Source organism: Aethalodelphis obliquidens, unplaced genomic scaffold (genome assembly GCF_003676395.1).
Source record: "Aethalodelphis obliquidens isolate GAN/ISIS:26980383/991018 unplaced genomic scaffold, ASM367639v1 scaffold3, whole genome shotgun sequence".
Lineage (NCBI taxonomy): Eukaryota > Metazoa > Chordata > Mammalia > Artiodactyla > Delphinidae > Aethalodelphis > Aethalodelphis obliquidens.
Window position 1 is genome coordinate 68,205,126 of NW_020837947.1, and position 23,635 is coordinate 68,228,760.

General features: G+C 34.9%; 1 protein-coding gene across 2 annotated transcripts in view; it reads right to left on the reverse strand.

Moving 5' to 3' along the window:
• The window catches only part of ZNF292 (zinc finger protein 292), an 87,996-nt gene that overhangs the window by 16,704 nt on the left and 47,657 nt on the right, over positions 1–23,635 (reverse strand). Inside the window, exons 6-7 of one of the 2 annotated variants that reach the window (XM_027091087.1) lie at positions 8,782–8,984; positions 2,187–2,323 (exon numbers count right to left, since the gene is read on the reverse strand). In XM_027091087.1, coding sequence (XP_026946888.1) covers positions 2,187–2,323; positions 8,782–8,984 — 340 coding nt within the window. Of the gene's footprint in view, positions 1–2,186; positions 2,324–8,112; positions 8,136–8,781; positions 8,985–23,635 lie in introns of those variants that run through there. The other variant, XM_027091097.1, reaches the window with a different exon arrangement.

Here is a 23,635-nt window from a genome sequence, read left to right on the forward strand (position 1 = left end):
TCGTAATTACATGTGAAATTAAAACTGGTTACAGATTCCAATTCTATATGTGGAATGAGGTTTAAAAGAAAAAAATCTCAATTTCTAAAGACTTATTAAATAAAAATCAAGATATGACTTATTTTACTGATTAAGATTTCTGAATCTCAGAGAAGCACTCACTACCTTTTACTAGGAAAGCATCTGACATTTAAACAAGTTATACAAATGGTAACTTTGGGCCACATCTGAACTTTAAAGTAATAAGAAAGTGCAAAATGTGTGTGTATATATAAAAAGCTTCAATGGCATAATGATTTTAAAAAAGCATTTAATTTTTATCTTCTAACTTAAATTTAAATTATTAGATAATGTTAAGAATCAAGGATGACACAGAACCCAGAAGAAAATAACTAATCTGTGCCACAGCAGTGAAAAAATAAACTTTGAAAAATAAACTTTGAAATTTATTTCAAATGCAATTACACTGTATTTTCTTAGAAAGTAATCCTACTGAACTGATGAATTTTCCTCCCTTTTACCTATTGTCCTATTTCTCTTCTGTCCTCCATAGTTAACTTCCACAAAAATCTTCTTCCTGGCTTCAACTTCCCCTCTCAAGTATTCTCCTCCATACAGGCCTTTCCTATTAGTTCCTCAGATTCCACTCCTAGCAACTGTGCCCTTTTCACCATCCACCTGAATAACTTGCTCATTTACTGGATTTTAACCTTCATATTGAGGACTTCAAAAATCTGTCTCTCCAGTCTTGACCACTTTCACCTTTCTAGTTCTTTATAAGACCTCCCCACTTTGATCTCTTTTGAAACCTGAAACTCAATATATGAAAAAGATGATTAACATTCTTTCCAGTTCACCCTTCTTCTAATTTAATGCATCATTATCACTGATCCTATCTATCAGCCTCTGCTTTTTACTATCCTCAAGACTGTTATCTTCAACATTTCTCTCACCCCACCCCACATCCACAGGAAAACTTCGTAACTTCCCAGCTGGACTATTTACTGGCTTTCTAGTTGATTTTCCTATCTCAGCTCAATTCCCTGTATGGCCACTTCCTACCCCCAACTCGCCCTCATTGTTCAGGCTCCAATCCATTCTCAACTGTTAGTCTTAAACAGTGTTTCTTGAACATAAACTTCTATTTTGCCCCCTTCTACTAAGGGCTTTTAATAGACTGCTTTTAATTTTCATATAAAACCCAGACTTTGATGCCTTTTGTAAACCAATATAACACATTAATTTCTTAGTCATCATTAATATTTGTTATATAGAAAACCTACTTGTCCTCAATAAATACATGTTATTTATTCTCCCTTCAGAATCCTTCTACCAGCCTTTTATGTCAATCTTCTCTGTATTGCATATACAATTTTTCCTTCATAACTGAGCTCAACTGTTCAGAAAACCTTTACAATTACAAACTTTAGTCTTTTTGATTATACAACCATTTATTTAGCTTGCCTGTTCTATATTCACTTATATGACGTGTGTCACTTGGTAAATATCCTTAAATATCAGAACGTTGTAAACTAAATTTTCTTTTGTTTTTCCACAATACCAACACAACACTGAAGACTAATAATGCTGTCGACTGACCAGATAAATTGTCAGTTTTAGCTAACACTAACTTAAGACAGTTGATCTTAAGTTTTTTGAGTTAACTGAAGTCATCATCTCTGTTAGCTGTATGCTCCCAAAGGATTATATATAACAGGTTTGCCCACTAGGAAATGTACCATGAAGTTAGTGAAGTAGAATGATACCTCACAGAAATGAACTATATTTCTATACATAAATGACTAGCAGCTAGTTATGTAGTAAAAAAGTCTGCAATATGCAGAGCAAAAATATACACATTAAATCAGAGGTTGATTACATATCTGAAAAAATTTTTACTGTGGCATTAGACATAAGCCCTTCTTTCATCTTCCAACATTTAAAAATTAATCATAATTGATCATTGCTGGTATACTAAGGAGTTGTGTGGTCCTTAATATAAAGTTTTTAAAGTTATAATATGAACTACTTGATAATCAGTTTGCACAGCATATAATATCTGAAAATAAGCTTTTTGTCTTTGTAACACTAAAAAGATTTTAAAAAATATGTTCTTAAGCTATCTGCACAACCTATCCTGTAATCTTATTGAACAAACTTCTCCTTTCAAAATAAAATCAACTCACCAAGCACAGTACATATCTCCTTGTTGAAGCTGACGTGATAAAAATGCAGTACATAAGACAAGAGCATTTTTTTCATCACCCTCAGATTCTAAGTTACAGATCATTTCTAGGGCATCTTTGCAATCAACTTCTGAAATCTACAGGGAAAGGATATAAAAATATGCCATAAAATGGTTTTATGTTAGAATATACAGTAATATACTTTATAATTTTTATTAGATATTTACAGATCATTTTCATCAGTAAAACCTCATTAACTCATACACTATCAATTCACAGTTTGTCATGACTAGCCTCCTGTTTAAAGAAATAATCTTTCTTCAAGTCAGAGAACCAATGATTTTCAAGACCTTTATAAGCATTCATTTACATGTAAATAACTAATGCTAATTATAAGCAACCTCTACCCATTAAATCAGGTCTATAATACTGAAAAAGAAAAGCTGCTACTTGTATTTCTTCCCCTTTATCCAGTAATTTAAAAAGCATTAGAATCAGCAAAAAGACAGAAATGTCTACTGGATATAGACTAGAAAAACAAAGTGTCTATTTATTGGAGGGAAACAAGTATAGTATGAAACATTTTATGTAGCTATACCACTTTTAAATGAAGCTCACCTCAGTTTTCTATAAATCTCCATTATTTTTCTTTTCACATAAATTCATTCCATCTCAAAGCTTGTCAACAGTCATGCATGCATAAGTATAACCTAGATGAAGGCAACTTGCTTCATTTAATTATGCACTTACATCTAATGCTTATTTTTTAAAAATTAAAATTTATAACCTCATTACAATGATTTACTACATAAAACAGAATTTACCTATGATCTCTACAAGTATTTGCTGTAAGATAAGGATTTGACAAACAGCATACAGTCACAAATCACTGGTGTTCCACAGAATTAGAAAGATTAATTCCAACATGGTACAACTGACAAATGGCAAAAATAATTGAAGATTAATACAGACCACTAGCACCCATGTACCACAGAGTAACTATACACCTCCCTGTTGACCTTCTATGTCTCATTACTTTTTGAGTACGGAAAAAGTGTGTGTGTGTATGTGTAAAATGTAACATGTTTAGGATTAAACAAGTGTCTGAATGGGAATGAGGGTAATCTTGAGGTTGATCTTTGGTAATGAGGATAACGATTGCATGGGGATAGATTCAGAGGTTCCATTTTATACATTACACTGAGCTAGAAAACACTAAGATAAGAAAAGACCCAACTCCAAGTCTATGTGTTTAACAACAATGATTTCTTAAAGGAAGTATGAAGTTAGTGTCAGAGTTATGACTGAAACCTAAGTCCTGGAACTCCCTGGCACAGTACTCTTTCCACTACTCCTCTGTCTGCCTCTTTCTTACAAATCTTTATCTCTAAGTGACCCTATGTAAACAAACACAAAAAGGGCTGAACAATATATATTTATATAATTAATATTTTCAAATATCTACAATAAGTTAAATGCATTGTTAGACATTTTATATATGTATGTTATTATTTAATCATAACTTTTCTACTAGGTAGGTATCATTAACATTTTATACATAAGATGTCAATAAACACAGTAAACAGCAGCTACTATTATTATTCATTTATTTGTGCCAGCTTCTTCAGAAATAGCATTGTTAATCAACATGATAGCTTGCCTGGTAAATACTATTTCTTTATAGAGATAAGGCTCAGAGAGGTTAAGTTACTTGCTCAAAGTTACCTGCTTAATTAGCAGAGTCAAGATTTCAACCCAGGTCTCGCTTCAAAGTCTGTGCTCTTTCTAGAATTCTACATGCACAAGCATACTGAGGGTCTTTCTTACTAAATATTGATTCTACATGTTCAGGTTTAACAAAAATTCTTACATCTTGAAAGTCTGATTTATTTTGAATCAAATATTTTTTTGTTGTTTTTCTAAAACCTAAGCCATTCTTATTGAATTTTCATATAATGCAAAATGTGTACATTATATATAAGGAAAGAAATTTATTTTCCCAATGATATTACCTACATTAGCTTATACTTAATAATTTAAAATATAGGGCTTCTCTGGTGGCGCAGTGGTTGAGAGTCCGCCTGCCGATGCAGGGGACACGGGTTCGTGCCCCGGTACGGGAGGATCCCACATGCTGCGGAGCGGCTGGGCCCGTGAGCCATGGCCGCTGAGTCTGCGCGTCCGGAGCCTGTGCTCCGCAACGGGAGAGGCCACAACAGTGAGAGGCCCGCATAACGCAAAAAAATAATAATAATAAAATATATATATATATATATTTATATATATTTGTATCTATGTAAGGTAGCCTCTATAAATTTATCCACATATATACAACATACCAACTGAAACATCTGCTATATTCAATAATACAGAAAACCTCACTTTTTATAGGTATACTAAGGAAACAATTTTACTATGTGCTATTTGATAGCCTTCATTCCCGATTTGCCACTAGGTGGCCCACTTGAAAAAAATAGGACACTAAAGAGAAAATGAAACCTAAACTAATAAATGGCTTAATTAAAATTGTGCAAGTGAAATACAGGTCAAATTTAGCCATCAATGAGCAAGAATTATTTTTTATAATCCAAGGCAGCATAAAGTAAGGATTACCAATATAAGAACTATTTATACATTACAGACAGCTATTTTGTATTACTCTGAAAAATGAGTAAAAATCTAATACCAGAAAATTTAGAAATATGAATAAAAATTTTAAAGCCAATTAAAATGATCTGTTTGTTAAAGATATACTATGCTAAATCCCTTTGTAAAGCATAAAAATCATTTCAAAAATGTGAATAATGACTTCCATGTTTTAATATAGCTCTTTCTATAAGATATTCAAAAAATATACAACACTTCATCAATATTTTACATACATTTACCAAGTATACTTTTAAAATGTATTAGCTTTAACATATTTTAGGAATAGTCTTTTGCTTATCAAAATGAAATTGCTTTCCATCTAGAAAGGGACTTAAATGGTAAACCTGTCACATTAAAATAATTAGCTACTGTTTGTTTTTGTTTTATACTCTCAGGTTAGCAAAATCTTAGGTTAGGGGCTTCTCTGGTGGCGCCGTGGTTGAGAGTCCGCCTGCCGATGCAGGGGACACGGGTTCGTGCCCCGGTCTGGGAAGATTGCACATGCCGCGGAGCGGCTGGGCCCGTGAGCCATGGCCACTGAGCCTGTGTGTCCGGAGCCTGTGCTGTGCAACGGGAAAGGCCACAACAGTGAGAGGCCCGCGTACGGCAAAAAAAAAAAAAAATCTTAGGCTAGATTTAAAAGACGAATAATCTATAGTGTTAGGAAAGAAAAAAACTTCATATACTGTTTATGGGAGTATACACTGGCATAATCTTTTTTTGGATGGTAGTATGGCCCTATTTATTAATTTAAGATGTGTAGGTTCTTTGATCCAGCAATTCCACTTACAGAAATTTACCCTACCAGTATACCCCCAAGAAGAATGAAAGGATGTATGGACAAGGCAACAATTTAAATGTCCCCTAGTTTGGCTAAGATATTATAAATCTATACTATGGAATTATGCAGCCATGAGAAAGAATGAGGTTGATCTATAAGAAATAATATGGAGGGGCTTCCCTGGTGGCACAGTGGTTGAGAGTCCACCTGCTGATGCAGGGGAAAACGGGTTTGTGCCCCGGTCCGGGAAGATCCCACATGCCGCGGAGCGGCTGGGCCTGTGAGCCATGGCCGCTAAGTCTGCGCATCTGGAGCCTGTGCTCCGCAACGAGAGATGCCACAACAGTGAGAAGCCCGCGTACCGCAAAAAAAAAAAAAAAAAAAGAAATGATATGGAAAGATGTCCAAACTAAGAGGAGGAAAAGTGACCAGCAGCCAGGGTATGTTTAAGTATGTTTAAAGTGTGTGTGTGTGTGTGTGTGTGTGTGTGTATGTAAAAGTATCAGAAATATCAAATTTCACACTTAATGATTAGTCAGAGGAGTATTAAATGTGGAAATAATGGTTAGAGAGACACAAGGTAGATTTTACTTTTTTAACACTATGTTTATTTTGACGACAAAACCAATAAATACTGGATATAAAATAAACAACGCTAACTTCATTTTTACACCTACACCAAGAATTCAGGCCAAAATCCCTTCTAAAGAAGCCAGATAAACATTCATCTCAGTCCCATTCCTCTGCTACCTCTATCACACTGAAAGCATCCTGAGAAATAGTCAATCCCTTGTCTACTGGCTCACTTGGACAAGGATTTCCTCAAAAGGACTATAGATCAGACCATGGCTGACTCTTTCCAATATCTATTCCTGCCTACTCTAAGGAATGGGTAAAGACCTCAAATGTTTACAAGAACCAGACAGGTAAAGTGAATGTTTGAAGCGGGTCATGTAGCATACCTCTTCTGAAGGGGGCAATGTCTGGGCAATTGTTCCAAAGTGATTACCTTTCCTTGGGGCAGAAATAATAACTTACTCCACTTGGAACAATGAAGAACCAGTTTCTATATGTTTGTAATAGAAACATAAAAGAGTAATCAAACAATCTCTAAGCAAAAAGGGATTTTTAACAAGGAATGTGTAGACTTACACATATCCCATCCCGTTCTACACTATGTGATCTAGTTTTATTCCTGGGGTGGGAAAGAGACTTGAGCGAACTCTGCTTAAAGAACATGAAATATCTTAATTCCACCTGCTTAACAAGAGAAGGAAAAAATAATTTCGTATGACATCAGAGATACCCAGGGTCTTCAGAGAGAATTTTTCTGAGGCTCTCCCAGAGTAGGCTGGGCTGCTGGTACTTAACTCTGGATAATTAGACCAAAAGGGAATTTAAGTTCAGTATTGCAAGATTTTTTGATTATTCAAGACAGCTAGAAATAGAGATTTTTCCTGGAGATTACAAATTCATAGTCTTCAACTTCAAACAGGACTTTCAAAGTTAACCTAACCACCCTGTCTTTAGATAGATTCCTACTAGAAGTTATGCTTCTTTAGGGTAGGACCTATGCCTTACTTTTAAATTCCCTCAGTGTTTAGACAGCACACATCTCTTACTTAATAAAATCTGCTGAAGGAAGGGTGGACGGATGGACAGATTGACTTAAGGGCTGGGACTGAACTGATAATGAAAACTTTAGTGGAGCTGAAAAATATCTAAAATGCAGCATCACAATAACTAATTTATTTAAAGACTAAAAAACAATGTTACACACATTTCAAAGGCTGTTATCCCAAGAAACTTGATACAGCTGCCAATGAACTTGTCTACAAAGTTATCCTGAACTAATAAGAAATTTTCTATCTTCTATTTAGCTCCTGTTATACAGCGATTAAAAAGCCATTACCTGAGACAAAAGAGAAATTATTGAAGAAAATAACAGCTAAGGTCTAAACTAATGATATCTCCCCTAACTAAGCTAGAGCCCTTGGCTCTACTCCACCCGGCCTAGAAATTACCTGGCATCACTCTCCCAGTATCCTCATTATCCTCAACATACACAACAGGCTTATTTCTAATCTCAGTCCAAGGCTATCATCTTCCTCTTTATTTTCTATTCTCAAGAAAAGTCAATCACCATTATAATTACAGCCTCTAACCTCATGTGGGCATTTAGCTTTCTGTCCGAGGTTATCCTTCTTCTGGACTCTGATTACAATCTCTCTCTGACTACTCAGGGGATCATGCATGCTCTGTTAACTGTCTTCTCTGTTGTTTATCTCAGCTTCTTTGTATATCCTAAAATCTGTCCCACAATCCCTTTGTTCTCCATTCTCTATCACTCTGGAGTCGAAAGATATGTATATTAGAGATATAAGACACATATACATTAAATGTTCACACAACACTGTCCAATGTATTATAGTTTTATCTATACTCTTTATATACATATTCCCCTGCTTTTTGATCAACAACTTTCAATTCTCCTACCCTGTCTCCAACTTCATTTTGGAATTATGAGTCCTCCAATTGCAAAATTCCCATTTGGATCATGATTCTACTTTTTGAATTCTGTAGTATAAAATACACAAATACATGAATACTATGCTTTATGCCAACTAGAAGTAAAAAAAAACAAAACAGAATCACCTGTCTTACAAAGAAAAAGTTTTACATTAAATATGCAAATAAAATATTTACATATATAGACAGATAAAGAGAGAAAGATATATAGGGAGAAAGAGAGAAAGAGAGAGAGAGAAAGTATTCCTAGCAGGAAGTCATATAAATGTTTTAAGTTACTTAAATTAGCCAGTTAGAAAAAAATCTGCAAGTATCTTGAAGTCAGGTAAAACTGAAATTAAGGCCCAAACACTAACTAATATAAACATCCTAACTAAATTAAGCTACCGCCATCTTTCCCATAATTTAGCCAAAGCAGTTAAAAGAGCCAAATTATTTAAAATAGAAGCCAGGTGAAATGTTTACGTATAACTCTGAAAGCTGCTTAGAATCACTATCTAAGAGCACACCCCAGATCTAAGACTGACAACAATGGCTCTTCACTAAGAGAAATGGAAGTCAAAGACATTCTAATCTAATTAAAAATTATTTTCTTCACTTTAAAAAATAATTACTAACAAAAGAAAACATACTCACCTCTTCGATTAACTTTTCATTTGGTGATGATGTACAAAGACAGACAAGGTAAGTTTGCTTAAAACTACCTTTTGTACCAATCTCTGGATGGTCAGAACACAGCTTTGCTAGAGCAGTTGCTTGACTTAACTGATCTGTTTTGATTAGATGTTTAATTCTCATATCCAACAAGATGGGACCCTCAAAAGCTAAAAATTCATTCACTTTAAAAAACAAGACATAATAGATTATTAACATTTGGTAATAGTTCATTTGCAATACAAATACTTACAAGGAATATTTTTTTAAAGCACAGAAACGAAAACTCTTTTTTGTTGTTGTTGCAGTTTCCTATTACTCTCAGGCTATCACAAAATACTCGATCTTATAAGCAGAAGGAGTTATGCTGCTAACTTTTTAGAGCTGCATTAAATATTTTTGCCCCTGAAAGTACCATTTACAATGAGGTGAGTTAAATTCCTGATTATAAAAATAATTTTACATTGAATTCTGAAACTCATCGTTTTTAAAATAATACTAAATTCTTTTCCCCACAGCCTTTATTCTTGAATACCAGGCGTTAGCATTTCTAGAAATTTGCAGTTAGGACATTACACACTTACATGGGAAACTACAAAAGGATGTTTGGATATTCAAGAAGATGAAATTCAGCTAATACTGTGTTCAACTTAATGTATTTTTCATTTTACAAAGGTGAAGTCTACCTTGCCTTAATGAGTGTCGTAGAACAAATTTAAATATCTATGGAAAAATAAATAAGGGGGTGGGGCTAGTCTGCTGAAAGTTCTGTGGGTTTTTAAAATACCAATCAACAAACCTCAACACTTGCTTAAGACCCACTAATGCATAATAAATTTCTGTTCTGTTGAAATCTTAAGTTTCCTAGTGCTTGTTTGATCAACTACAAATAAAAATTTAACTTTTTTTTTTTGGTGAAGGAGATTTTAAATTTTAACAAATGCAAATTTAAACTTTTCCCTAAGTTTTCTTTACCAGGATGAAAATCGTGTTTAAAAATTTACTTGGTGATGGCTAGCTGGAAACCTTTGGAAGGCTTTCAGTAATAAAATTTTAAATGCCCTATAAACACTATAAAATACACAATTTCTCACTTGTGAACAGACTGGAAGACATGTCTAGTGAGTAAGTTTGGGGTTAGAAGATGGAAAATAAGAGATGTTTTTCTCTTCTTTAAATATCCTTTCCTACCCTCTAGTACCTTTATTTTTTTAGATCTAACTGTACTCCACTATGAAAATACTCTTCTATAAAACAGTATGATTATGGCTCCTCAGTATTAAAACCATGAGCATGTAAGCAATTTAACATAGGATCACAAATTTCATCCTTTTCTTGAAGTCTAGACCTTTGTATCTGCTACTCTCTATTCTTTACATATTAAACTAAACCAAAAAGTATAAAGACTGAACACAGATAAATAACACTATCTGCATAACCCTCTGGTGCCTCTGATGATATGTCTGACATATACAGGGCATTACTTTTCTTTTTTTAATATGACACGATCCTGGTTAAGACAGTTATATGGCAAATATCTTTTCACAGTTTAGTTCAATGGCCAAAGTAAAATCTGTAAAGATTTTCAACGACAAATTTAAGGAAAGAGAGTTAAAATAAAGTTATTCCAGCTATAAGTCACAGACTTTAAAATACAGCTTGAGTTTCCAGGAAACTAGCAATAAAAAGTCTGGGAATTATTTCAAATACTCCCACAAAAATTCATAATCAACAAACTCTGAAGATCATGGCAAAGACATTATTTAAAGGTGGCAAGTTTTTTAACAAAACTAATGACAATCTTAATAGAAGGAATTTCAAATAGTCCCTAAAATCTCAAAGAGCAGCATGTATAGTTAGAACGACAATTACACAAAATAATTTCTGTACTAACAAGTATAGCAGAATATATGCTATTATTATACATTCCAAAACATACTTGTGTGTGTGTGTGTGTGTGTGTTTTTAAACAATGGGAAACCTTTGCCACACTTAGGGCAAAATTGATTTCAAAGAAATACAGAATGTTAGAGCAGAAGGAACTTTATAGATCATTTTGTCCAGCTCCATCATTTGGCAGATGAGTAAACTGAGGCTCACAGAAGGCAAGTGACTTTCTAGGGTCATAAAGCCAGTTAATGACAGAACCAGGACCAGAATAATGGGGTCTTGCAACTTCCACCTTAACACAGTGGTGTGATGAGAAAAAAATAAAAATTCTTATTTAACTAGTGTGTCTACTAGTTATCAGAACAGCACTACATAGCAGTAAAGAGCTGTGAAGTAGCATTAGCTTTTAAAGGAAAATAATAATGTATCCTGAAGCTCATGTTTCAAACAGATCAAAATTAGATTACATTCAACAATACTCAATTCAGAACTTCCCCCTCAGGGGAGGGAAACTCACTCCCCTCACTTTTCTCCATTTTTCTTTTACGCTTTCCTTGTCCCAATTCCTCTGTTATCTTTCTCTATTTCTCTCTACTCCAGGACATGTTTTCCTTACAGAGTTATAATAGCACATCAAAGACTACCAGACTTATGAAAAAAGTTTTGTTATCTTTATCTTTGACTACCTAGTCACATCAAATTTCACTCCCTACCCTGCTTTACCCATCCCCATCCCAGAAAATGAAAAAATACCTTGAATTTTACTTGTGTAGCCTTTTTATCTATTTTGTCTGTATTTATGTACTTGGGGAAAAATGCAGGTTTACTGCATTCAAGCCTATTGAGAGCTGGATGACATAAAATGGCAATGTAAATGAATGATATTCAGCCAGTTCAATTAAAAAAGTAATAATGGCCTTCTTCCCATAAAATGTTACTTACATAATAGTAAAAAAGAAAAACATGGAAGATAATTTTAAATATATTACAATATATAAGTTGAATATTTGCGATAAATCTTTACCCAAATATTAACTGATCATGTACCATGCACCAAAACTTAGGACTAGCTCCTGGATTCCCCCGCAAAGTGGAGTCAACCTGTTTACTGGGTGTATATCTCCACACTTAGATTTGCTCACAATTCCCCTTGCAGTATCTCTGGGCAGCTGTTTCACAAGCATCTCAAACTCTGCATACAAACATCTCTACACCACAGTATGTGGTACCTCAGCCCAGAACTAAGAGTTGGCATTAAAGTTCTTCTCTTCTGCCTCCTCCTCATCCTAACCTACAATCCACCATATAATCCTGTCACTTCTAACTCCTAAGTACTCAATTCTATTCATTTTTCTCAATCCCTACGCCAACCACCTACTCACCCCCACCTCCCAGTCCAAATCATTTATCTATCAGACCACTTTGTTGCACTCTACTAGTCTTCTGCAGCCACTCTTACTCTTTCCATCACATCTCCACTAGGACGCAGGGCGCCTTTTCTTTTTCCTAAAGCACACGCTGGACTGTCTTCTAGTTAAAACCCCCAAGTGGTGTCCCTTTGACTTCAAAGGGTAAATTCCAAAATTACCATCATGGCCTACATGAATCTGCATCATCTATTCCTTTTTAAAAATACAATTTATATTTTCTCTTAAAATTTATTCAGCAAGATCGATTAGGCAAGAAATAAAAGGCATCCAAACTGGAAAGGAAGAAATAAAATCATCTGATTGCAGATGGCAAAATCTTATAGGTAGAAAACCCTAAAGATTCTACCCCAAAACCAAAAAACTATTAGAACTAATAAACGAATTTAGCAAAGTTGTAGGATATAAAAATCAAAACACAAAAATAAGTTGCATTTCTATTCACTAACAATGAACAATCTGAAAAGGAAATTCAGAAAACAATTCCCTTTATAATAGCAACAAAAAGAATAAAGTACTTAGGAATACACCTAACCAAGAGAGTGAAAGAGTCGTACACTAAAACCTACAAAACATTGCTGAAAGAAATTAAAGAAGACACAAGTAAATGGAAAGATCCCCATATTCATGGACTGGAAGACTTAATACTGTTAAGATGTCCAACTACCCAAAGCAATCTACAGATTCTGTGTAATCCCAACAAAACTGCAATGGCTATTTTGTAGAGATAGAAAAAGTTATCCTAAAATTCATATGGAATCTTAAGGGACCCCAAACAGCCAAAACAATTTTGAAAAAGAACAAAGTTGGAGGTCTCACATTTCCTCACTTCAAATATACTACAAAGCTAATCAAAACTGGCACATAGATAGGCATGTAGGTGATGCAACAGAATAGAAAAAACTCAGAAATAAACCCTCACCATATGGTCAAATAATCTTCAACGAGCTGTCAAGACCACTCAATAGGAAAATGATAGTCTTTTCAACAAATGGTGTTGGGAAAACTGGATATCCACATGCAGGAGAATGAAGCTGGACCCTTATCTTACACCATATAAAAAAACAAACCTGGCCTTCCCTGGTGGTCCAGTGGTTAAGACTCCGTGCTTCCACTGCAGGGGGTGCAAGTTCGATCCCTGGTTGGGGAACTAAGATCCCACATGCCACAAGGTGTGGCCAAAAAAGTAATAAAATTAAAAAACAAAACAAACCTGAAATGAATTAAAGACCTAAATGTAAGACCCAAAACTATAAAATTCCTAGAAGAAAACAATAGGGAAAAGCATCAAGATACTGGATTTGACAATGACTTATTGGATGTGATAAGAAGGTATAAACAACAACAACAACAACAAAAAACAAATGAGACTACATCAAAGTTAACTTTTACATATCAAAGGACAGAAGCAACAGAGTGAAAAGGCAATCTACAGAATGGGAGAAAATATATGCAAATCATATCTGATAAGGGGTTAATGTCCAGAATATATAAAGAACTCCTACAACTCAACAACAAAAACCAAATAATCCAATTGAAAATGGGCAAAGGATCTGAACAGACATTTCTCTGAAGATGATATACAAATGGCCAACAAGCATATGAAAAAATGCTCAACGTCACTAATCACCAGAGAAATACAAACCAAAGCTACAATGAGGTATCACTTCACAGCCAAAAGAATGTCTATTATCAAAAACAAAACAAAACAAAAAAACAGAAAATAAGTGTTGGTGAGGATGTGGAGGAATTAGAACCTTTGTGCACTATTGACAGGACTATAAAATGATGCAACCTCTAAGGGAAACGGTCTATAAGTTCCTCAGAAAATTAGAAATAGAACTACCATGTGGTCCAGCTATCCCACTTATGGTTATGTACACAAAAGAACTGTAAGGAGGGTCTCAGAGAGATATCTGCACTCCCATGTTCATAGCAGCACTACTCACAAGGGCCAAGAGGCAGAAGCAATCCAATGTCCATCAATAGATAAATGGATAAACAAATGTGGTATATACATATGATGCAGTATTATTCACCTTTAAAAAAGAAGGAAATCCTGACACATGCTACAACACAGTTGAATCTCAAGGACATTATGCTAAGTGAAATAAGCCACTCATAAAAAGGTAAATACAGTATGATTCCACTCATATGACGTATCTAAAGTAGTCAAAGTCATAGAAACAAAAAGTAGAATGTTGATTAACCAGGGGCTGGAAGTGAAGGATGGGGAAAGGGGGGAGTTGTTGTTTAAAACAGGGCTTAATTTTGCAAGATGAAAAAGTTTTGGAGATCTGTTTCAAAACATTATGAACATACTTAACACTACTGAACTGTACACTTCGAAATGATTAAATGGTACATTTTATGTTGTTTTTTTACCACAAGAAAAAAATGCATTAAAAATCAATTCAGCATTGTTAGACAAAAAAATTCAAATTCAGAAATTTAATAAAAACTTAACACTTTAAGCTCTACATCAGTGATTCTTAACCCTGGCTGTACAATTATCTTGACTTCTAAAAAGTACTAATGCCTGGGGCTCAAACCCAGAGACTCTAATTTAATTGGTCTGTGGTAGGCCTCCAGCACTGGTATGTCTAAAAAACTCTCCAGGCGATTTAAGCACTGCCAGGATTAAGAACCACTGCTCTAAGGTAACTATATTTCAGTGTTCAGATTACCAGTTAGGGATAGTCTTAATCTTCACCTGACCTCTCACCTTTTCCTGGAAGAACAAGCTACATATACAATAAACAGAATTTTCACTTGAAGATTTCAGAATTTCTTAAATCATGTTGCTTGCTTTGTCATTAAGTCATTAAGTTATGATCATAACTGATTCTTTGACATGACTGATATAAATCAGAATTTTTAAATATTAAAAAAATGTTCCATGATATAGATGAACCTAGTAAATATGTAACCCTAAAATTTGTGTGAAATAAGATTTAATTATTACTATTATATTTAATTAAATTCTGACAACTTTATCCACGTAACATCATTATGAAATATACTCATCACAACAGAAATAATGAATTTTTCTAGGATGTTTAGAAAAGCCAATGAGTGTATGTTTTAAAATCATTTTTAGTAAAAATAAAATCTTGGTGGTCACCATATTGTATCTCATTATGTAATAGTAGAATATTATTAAGGTTAACAAAATGCAAAATAAAGCATCAGCCTGAAATGGGAGATTGAACACTTTCACAATTTTACTGCAGTTAAGTTTTATCAGCTTAATTCTATCCAGAGTCACTGATCCTCAATGATCTAAGGGTTATACACAAGTAAAACCTAAACACAAGGCAATCTAATTTAGCAGTGATTTTTAAAAATAAAATCTAAAATGCTCCACTGATTTATTTTTTATAACAAGGTCAGTTAAGAGCAAAAGGGAGAGACAAAGCAAAAAAAAAACCAAAAAAGACAACCAAATAGAAACAAGTTAAGAAAACTGTATTTCTAAGAGTACTAAATGTATATAGTCTATAAGGTGTTCTTTTTAGTGACTTTCTATAAGAAATGTCCTAACACACACAAAAAAACCGTCAACAGATATAAGTCTAGGTCTCAGAATCACCCCTTTTGGTATTCTCTACATAGACAGGTAAAGATATAAACACACACATGAAAAATATAGGAAAAGTATCAATGAGCAAAAGAACTGGAGATTTACTATTAGAAAACAAATTCAGCTGCATGTAATCAGATCTGGCCTCACACTATTTACCTGGAAATTATTAGTTACCATTTGTTCTCTCCTCCCATCTCCTCTCCCTTTAAAATATAATTACATTTTACATATGTTAATATCGGGTAAACCTAGCAGCACTTTTCCCTGCTCATTTTAAAAGGCAAAGTTTATTACTGAAAAAAAGACTTATTTTCTCACAAAGCTCTGGAGGATTTATAAGTACTGTGGAAAAGCTGAAGCTTTAGAAATTTCCTTTGAAAACCAAGGGGTTCAAAAAAAAAAGAGAGAACCATAGGGCTTAGGATTCAAGAAAGAACAGGCAAGCTAATAAAAATACAATTTATGCCATTGCAAATTATTCCAAAATAGAAGTGGAAGGGAAAGGGCTGAAGGAATTCAGTGTGACTGTTAATAGGGAGCTCTTTCAGAGTTTAGATTTTACAATAATGACATATACAGAAGAAGGAAAAGCAGCAGGCTCAGGACCAAGGACTGTTATTAAAGCTAAAACTCAAGATGACCCCTAGCTCACCAAAAAAGCTGAATGTAATCAAAGTGGTGGAGATGGGTAACTTCTTCAGAAGGACCTGCTCCTTGGGTTTGATTATGTATTATTTATGATGACAGAGAAAAAGAGGATTCCTTTATTCTTATGGTGCTTCTGATAATAAGCTTTAAATTGAAAAGGTAGAACAAACAATGGAGAAAATGGAAATAGATGGGAAGATGTAATTTTCAAAATGGGGCTTAAGGTACATTTTGCAAACTGTAGACTAGAGGAATAGATATATTCCTAAGAGTCTCAAAATTAATATATTAAAAACATGGCTTGTGGGCCTCCCTGGTGGCGCAGTGGTTGAGAGTCTGCCTGCCGATGCAGGGGACACGGGTTCGTGCCCCGGTCCGGGAAGATCCCACATGCCGCAGAGCGGCTAGGCCCGTGAGCCATGGCCGCTGAGCCTGCGCATCCGGAGCCTGTGCTCCGCAACGGGAGAGGCCACAACAGTGAGAGGCCCGCGTACCGCAAAAAAAAAAAAAAAAAAAAACATGGCTTGTGAGTGGTCAGGAAAAAAAGCATGACTGTTACGAGCAAAGACAGATTCATCAAACAAATTAGGTTACACTTTCATAAAAGTTAATTCAAAATGTATCACAGACCCAAATATAAAATGCAAAACTATAAAACTTCTAGGAGAAAACAGGAGAAAAATCTATATGACCTTGGGTTTGGTAATTATTTTTAGATAAAACACCAAAAGCACAATCCATGAAAGAAAAAAATGATAAGTTGGACTTCATTAAAATTTAAAACTTCTGCTCTCTGAAAGGCACTGTAAAGAAAAAGGACAAGACACAGAGTAAACCGACTATATCTGCAAAACTCCTATCTGCTAAAGGACTTGTATCAAAATATAACAAAGAACTGTGACTCAACAAAAAGAAAACAATGGATGGACCTAGAGATTATCATACTGAGTGAAGTAAGTCAGAGAAAGACAAATATCGAATGGATACACTTATATGTGGAATCTAAAAAAATGGTACAAATGAACCTATTTACAAAACAGAAACAGAGTGATAGATGTAGAAAACAAACTTATGGTTACCAAGGGGGAAAGGGAGAGCAGAGATAAATTGGGAGATTGGGATTGACATGTACACACTACTATATATAAAACAGATAACTAATAAGAACCTACTGTATAGCACAGGGAACTGTATTCAATACTCTGTAATGACCTATATGGGAAAAGAATCTAAAAAAGAGTGGATATATGTATATGTATAACTGATTCACTTTGCTGTACAGCAGAAACTAACACAACATTGTAAATCAACTATACTCCAATAAAAATTAAAAAGAAAATACAACACAATTAAAAAGTAGGCAGAAGATATAAATGGATGCCTCTCCCAAGAAGATATACAGATGGCGAATATTCATGTGAAAAGATGTGCAGTATCACTTGTCAGTACAGAAACACAAATTAAAACAACAATGGGATATCACTACACACCCATTAAAATGGCTAAAATTCCCAAAATAGACAACACCAATTGCCAGTGAGAATGTAGAGCAACATGCAGAATAGTACAGTTTGGCAGTTTCTTACAAAGCAAAACATAGTCTTACCATATGACCTAGCAATCTTACTCCTAGGTATTTACCCAACTGATGTGAAAATTTATGTTCACACAAGAACTTGCATGCCAATGTTTATAGCAGTTTTATTCATAAATGCCCCAAACTGGCAGCAAACAAGATGTCCTTCAATAGGTGAATGGATAAACAAACTACAGTACATTCACACAATGGAATACTATTCAGCAATAAAAAGGAATGACCTATTAAGCCACACAAAGACATAGATGAATGTTACATGTATACTGCTAAGTGAAAGAAGCTAGACTGAAAAGTCTATAATTATACGACAATCTCGAAAAGGCAATACTATAGAGATAGTAAGTGGATCAGTAGTTGTCAGGTGTTCTGGAGAGGGTTGAATCAGTGAAGCACAGTTAATTTTTTTTAGGGCAGTGAAACTATTCTGTATGATACTGTAATGGTGAATACATGATACTATGCATTGGTCAAAACCCACAGAACTTTACAGCATGAAGAAGGACTCAAGGTATGCAAATTAAAAAAAATATCTAGACGGTTGGGAAGTCCAGGATAGAACATAGAATATGGCAAAAGAATCTGTCTTACAAATGTAATGAAAGAACTTCACTGAAAGAGGTGGGAAAATGGGGTGCTCACCTAACTTTGCATGAGTGGAGTCAGCAAGAATGGAAAGAGGAACTGTACCCACAGGGGTAGAGGTTATCAATTCTGAAACCACTATACATGTATACTAGAATTGATTAAGTATATGGATGGCCAATGGTAAGAGAAGTAATTCTGAAAAGGCTACATACTGTATGATTCCAATTATATGACATTCTATTGAAGTGAGAGGTTACAGGTAAGCGAGAAGGCTAGAATAATCCATGTGATATAGATTAGAGTTGGAGACATCAGTATAAACTCTCACATTTAGTTTAATATAGATACAGCTGGTTACATACAGAAACATTTATAGATATGTGTACATACACAGATTAGTTATACTTACATATATTTTCTTACTTTGTCTGTTGAGAGGTCCTAGAGGCAATGACACCTCAGTAGCAATGAGCAGACCCAATTACCAGGTCTTGGTTTCTAATATCAATACTATTCTCCAATAAAAGGAACTAGGGTTCCTTGGAGAAATAGCTGATTCTAGGATTAGGGCAGGAAATATGCACAATAAGCCTGGAGCATCTTGTAGTGCCAGAAAACAAGGAAGTATTCAAATAAAAAACATAACTCACAATGATGGGGTATGTCAAAGGGACACAGAAGTTAACTCAAAGAGTTCTTGGGAGCCAAAGCTGAACTATTTGAGCAACAAAATAAAGTAGTACTGGATTATCACCAAAGTATAAAAAAAAAAATTCATGAGTCCATATTGACTAAACAGATAGACAGATAAGGAAGAAAAGACAAATCTCCTGTGGAGAACTCCAAATAATCTGTGCAGATACTGCCTCCTCGAGGAGGTGGAGCTTAACTCTCCACCTCTTAAGTGTGGGCTGTACAAGGTAACTTCTTTCCCAAGAGTACAGCATGGAAAGGGGGGGGAAAAAGTAATTCCACAGTGGAGAAACCTGACAAACACACTGCCTCAGCCAGGTGACCAAGGTTAACACCAACAGTGAGAAATCATGTTGATTATATGTACCTTTGGTATGATGTGATGACAATGGCACTGTACCTCTGTGATCTTTCTCCCCCAGACCCATAAGCCCAGGTCTAATCATGAGAGCAACATCGGACAAATCCCAACTGAGGGGATACAAAATACCTGACCAGTACTCCTCAAAACTGCTAACGTCATCAAAAACAAGGGAAGTCTGAAAAACTGTCACAGACAAGAGGGGCCTAAGGAGATATGACAACTAAATGTAATATGGTATCTTGGGTGGGATCCTGGAACAGGACATTAGGTAAAAACTAAGGAAATGTGAATAAGGTATGGACTTTACTCAGTAACAAAGTATCGATATTGATTTATTAATTGTAACAAATGTATCATGCTAATGTAAGATATTAACAGTTGGGAAAAATGGTTGTGGATTATTTGGAAACTCTTCACAATTTTTCTGTAAATCTAAAACTATTCTGAAATAAAAAGTTCATTTAAAAATTAATTAGATCAGACTAACCTCAATATTAAACAATCTTACTTAATACAACTCTAGCCAAGTACCTCTTGTGGTCTTTCATCAAATCCTGATAGACAAAAAGGAGAGCCATGGACCAGACATAAGGAAATAGGTGAATTTGATGAAACAACCATAATCAAACGGCATTGGCTAAAAGACTGAAGGGCAAGCAAGAAGATTTCTATAAGTATCCCATAGGGTAGGTTTTTGGATATGACCTTTTTAATGGTTATTATCGAGAACCTGGATGCCGGGCTTCCCTGGTGGCACAGTCGTTAAGAATCCACCCACCAATGCAGGGGACACAGGTTTGAGCCCTGGCCCAGGAAGATCCCACATGCCATGGAGCAACTAAGCCCGTGAATCACAACTACTGAGCCTGCACTCTAGAGCCCACGTGCCACAACTACTGAAGCCCGCGCTCCACAATGAGACAAGCCACTGCAACGAGAAGCCCGTGCACCGCAACGAAGAGACAACGCAGCCAAAAATAAAAATAAATAAAATAAATAAATTAAAAAAAAAAAAAGAACGTGGATGCCAACAGAGTGTATCCTAATAAGATCTGCTTAAACAGGGAAGGACAAAAATCTTGAATTAACAAAATCAAGATTTTAAATGATACTGACAAGTTGCAGAGGCAGAATGGATCTAACACAGTGAAATTAAAAAGAAAAAAAAAGACTACTTTGTGTGCCAAAACACAACATATAAAAATGTAAATAATTTAAGAGTAGTTTTCTTTTTTCTTAATTTTTGTGATTTTAGTAACCTCGCTGAGTTGTGAGAATAAGGCCACCCAAAAAGGTAACGTCATCTTAAGTAACACTAAGATGAAGGGGATGAGAGTACCAATGACTTCAGAGCCTGCCAGATAGCATTTGGGGTACACATAAGTTTTGAGAATTACACATGAATAAGAACAACAAACAAAATGCACTAAAAGGTCAGGAATCATGACTGTAGATTTAAAATAATGCCACACCAGGACGGCTTTTAGTCTTTAGAATAAAAGAAGACTAAGTGTGGACATGATGACGATCCTTAAGCATCTCAATTGCTATGGCACGCAAGAGGGATTTGTACTTTGTTAGGTATGGCTTTAGGGGTAGCACTAGATCCAAAGGATGGCAACTCTAAGAATGTAGTTTTTCACAATTTACACAATGAAGATTATCTAATAGCAGGCTATGAATGGACTGAATTACACAGTTACCATTCTCTAGAAGTCTTCAAGCAAAGGCCCATTTATTTATCAGTGATGTTTTAGAAGGGAGTTAAAATTGGGTAAAAAATAAATGGGCATTCAGTGCCTTTCCAATTCTGAGATGATAACTAAAGAAAAGCAAAAGTAATATGTAAGCCTAAAGATCCTGTGATATTCAATGGACATCTACTTGAATTATGCTGATTTAGTTATTAGAGTTATCTTATTCTAGGATACTAAAACCTTAAGGTGAAACCAGCATTTTTAATTTAGTCCCACACACCCTCAGTCCCTAAATCAAAGAGCATTTCTTGGTTTATCTGGGCTTTAGTAGTTCTAAAATTAGTCAATAAAAATTAATTATTTAAAACAAGATTAAGTAGATCATCTACTGTTCAAATAGTACATCAAACCTTCAAAGGCTTTGCTATAAACAAACTAATGAGCACAGCTTATTATGGTGTTCTGATTACTGTCTGAGCTCTAGCTCTTCTCATCAAACTTGCTATAGGCTAGTGTAGGTTAAACCAAGGGGCTGGATATATCATATAAAAAGCTAAAAGTTCCACATGCTGTAGAAGCATCCAATTTGAAAATATAAATAAATTAGTATGTATGTGTAAAATGTTAATTCCTTCAAGTTTTTCAAAGGAGGAAATAAACATACACTTCTAGTCTATGTGATTACCCACAGAATAACTCCCACCAAAGAAGTATTCTAAATAATGGAGAACCAAGTAAAGATTACGGCTGCAGAGTCTCTCAATCATGTAACATCTCTCTGGTTGCTTCACGAGTTGTAATGAAATCTGGCTACCTACAATCCATCTGTTATTGTAGAAACTCCTTTTGCCTGCATAGTCCAAATTATTCCAGTAGCTATGCCATGTGAAGACCATGGAATAAAGCAGCACAGAGATAGGCAAAGACATTTGTTAACAGAAACAATGTTAGGCACATTTAAACAAATAAGGAAACTGAGCACATATTCTTTTAAGGTAAATTTTAAATCTCTGCTAAGGTAAAGGTTCCATTTTCCTGCGTTAGCATAATGTGTGAGTTTGGCAAAGACAGTCTTCAGAAACCAACAACAGAAAAAAGGATTTAATTATTTAAGCTAGGTGCAATTTTATTTTATTAGGCTGGGTGCAACATGGCATAATATAAAAAGGAGAGAAGCTGGGGACCTCACTTCAATTCCTGGCTCTGCCTCACATCACTGACAATGTGATGTAGAAAAGAACTAATCTTTCTGAGCCTCCATTTTCTCACCTGTAAAATAGGGACAATAAAGATCCCACTTTTTCCCCAGGATCATTGTGAAGGCTAAATGAAAGCAGGCACATAAAAGCACATTTCAAACTGTAAGGAACTATACAATGTAATCTGATATTATTATTAATATATCATATGTCCAATATTTCCAAAGCTGAGAAGACTAAAAAGTATAATTTGGTTACAGGAATAAAAACATGGTGGTGGTAATATATTGCGAATAAAAAACTAATATGACAAAGGCAAAACAACTCCAAGATTCTCAACTTTTAAATGTTGTTGTTGTTCTTCCTATTTTAAATAATGAGGGTCTGAGAACAATGTAGCTAATCTGTGGATATACACAAAGGAAGGGAGGTAATAAAAATAAACTTTTGGTGAAAACTAAGAAACAGATAACACTGCTAAAACTATCCAGAAATGGGGAGAAATGTTAAGAGGGGAGTCAGGTAGGAACAACCAGCTTGAAGAGAAGTTTCCAGATTAGCTGAGAAGCCTTTTGGTAAATATCTAAGTACCAGAAGAGTTAACAAATAATGAACTCCTTTCTCAGAGCCTTCAGAAATTGCTATCACATAGCAAAATACCTAGAGTTTGCCATCAGTTAACAAGAAAACATCAAAACAATGGAAGAAGCTTATTTACTTCTCTAGTTAAATACCTTGGGAAAACTTGGGGTAGAATCTGGGCACTTTCCTAAATAATCTCAAGAAAAGTACCAATGACAATAATTGTGCTCTTCTTCGTAGCACATACAATTTTTGAATTCTGAACATTAAGTGTTATACATATTAGTGATTTAGCCATCTAATTCGGATAGGCTACCTGCCAGTTTGAGTTTGACTGGGATCTTTGTTGCCTAAGCTCATACAATAATAACAAAGCAGGATAAAGTAAGTCTGAGAAAAAAAGCTGTTTGAGAAAGAGTACTAATCTCAGAGACAGAAGATTTGAGAGTTCCCGCATTAATTTCTTATTCTGAGGAAAATCATTTCACTACCCTGTTTCTGCTTCTCCATCTGTCAAATAAGTTAGTTATCAAATATAAGCTAGATTGCCACCTGTCAGGATGTTACA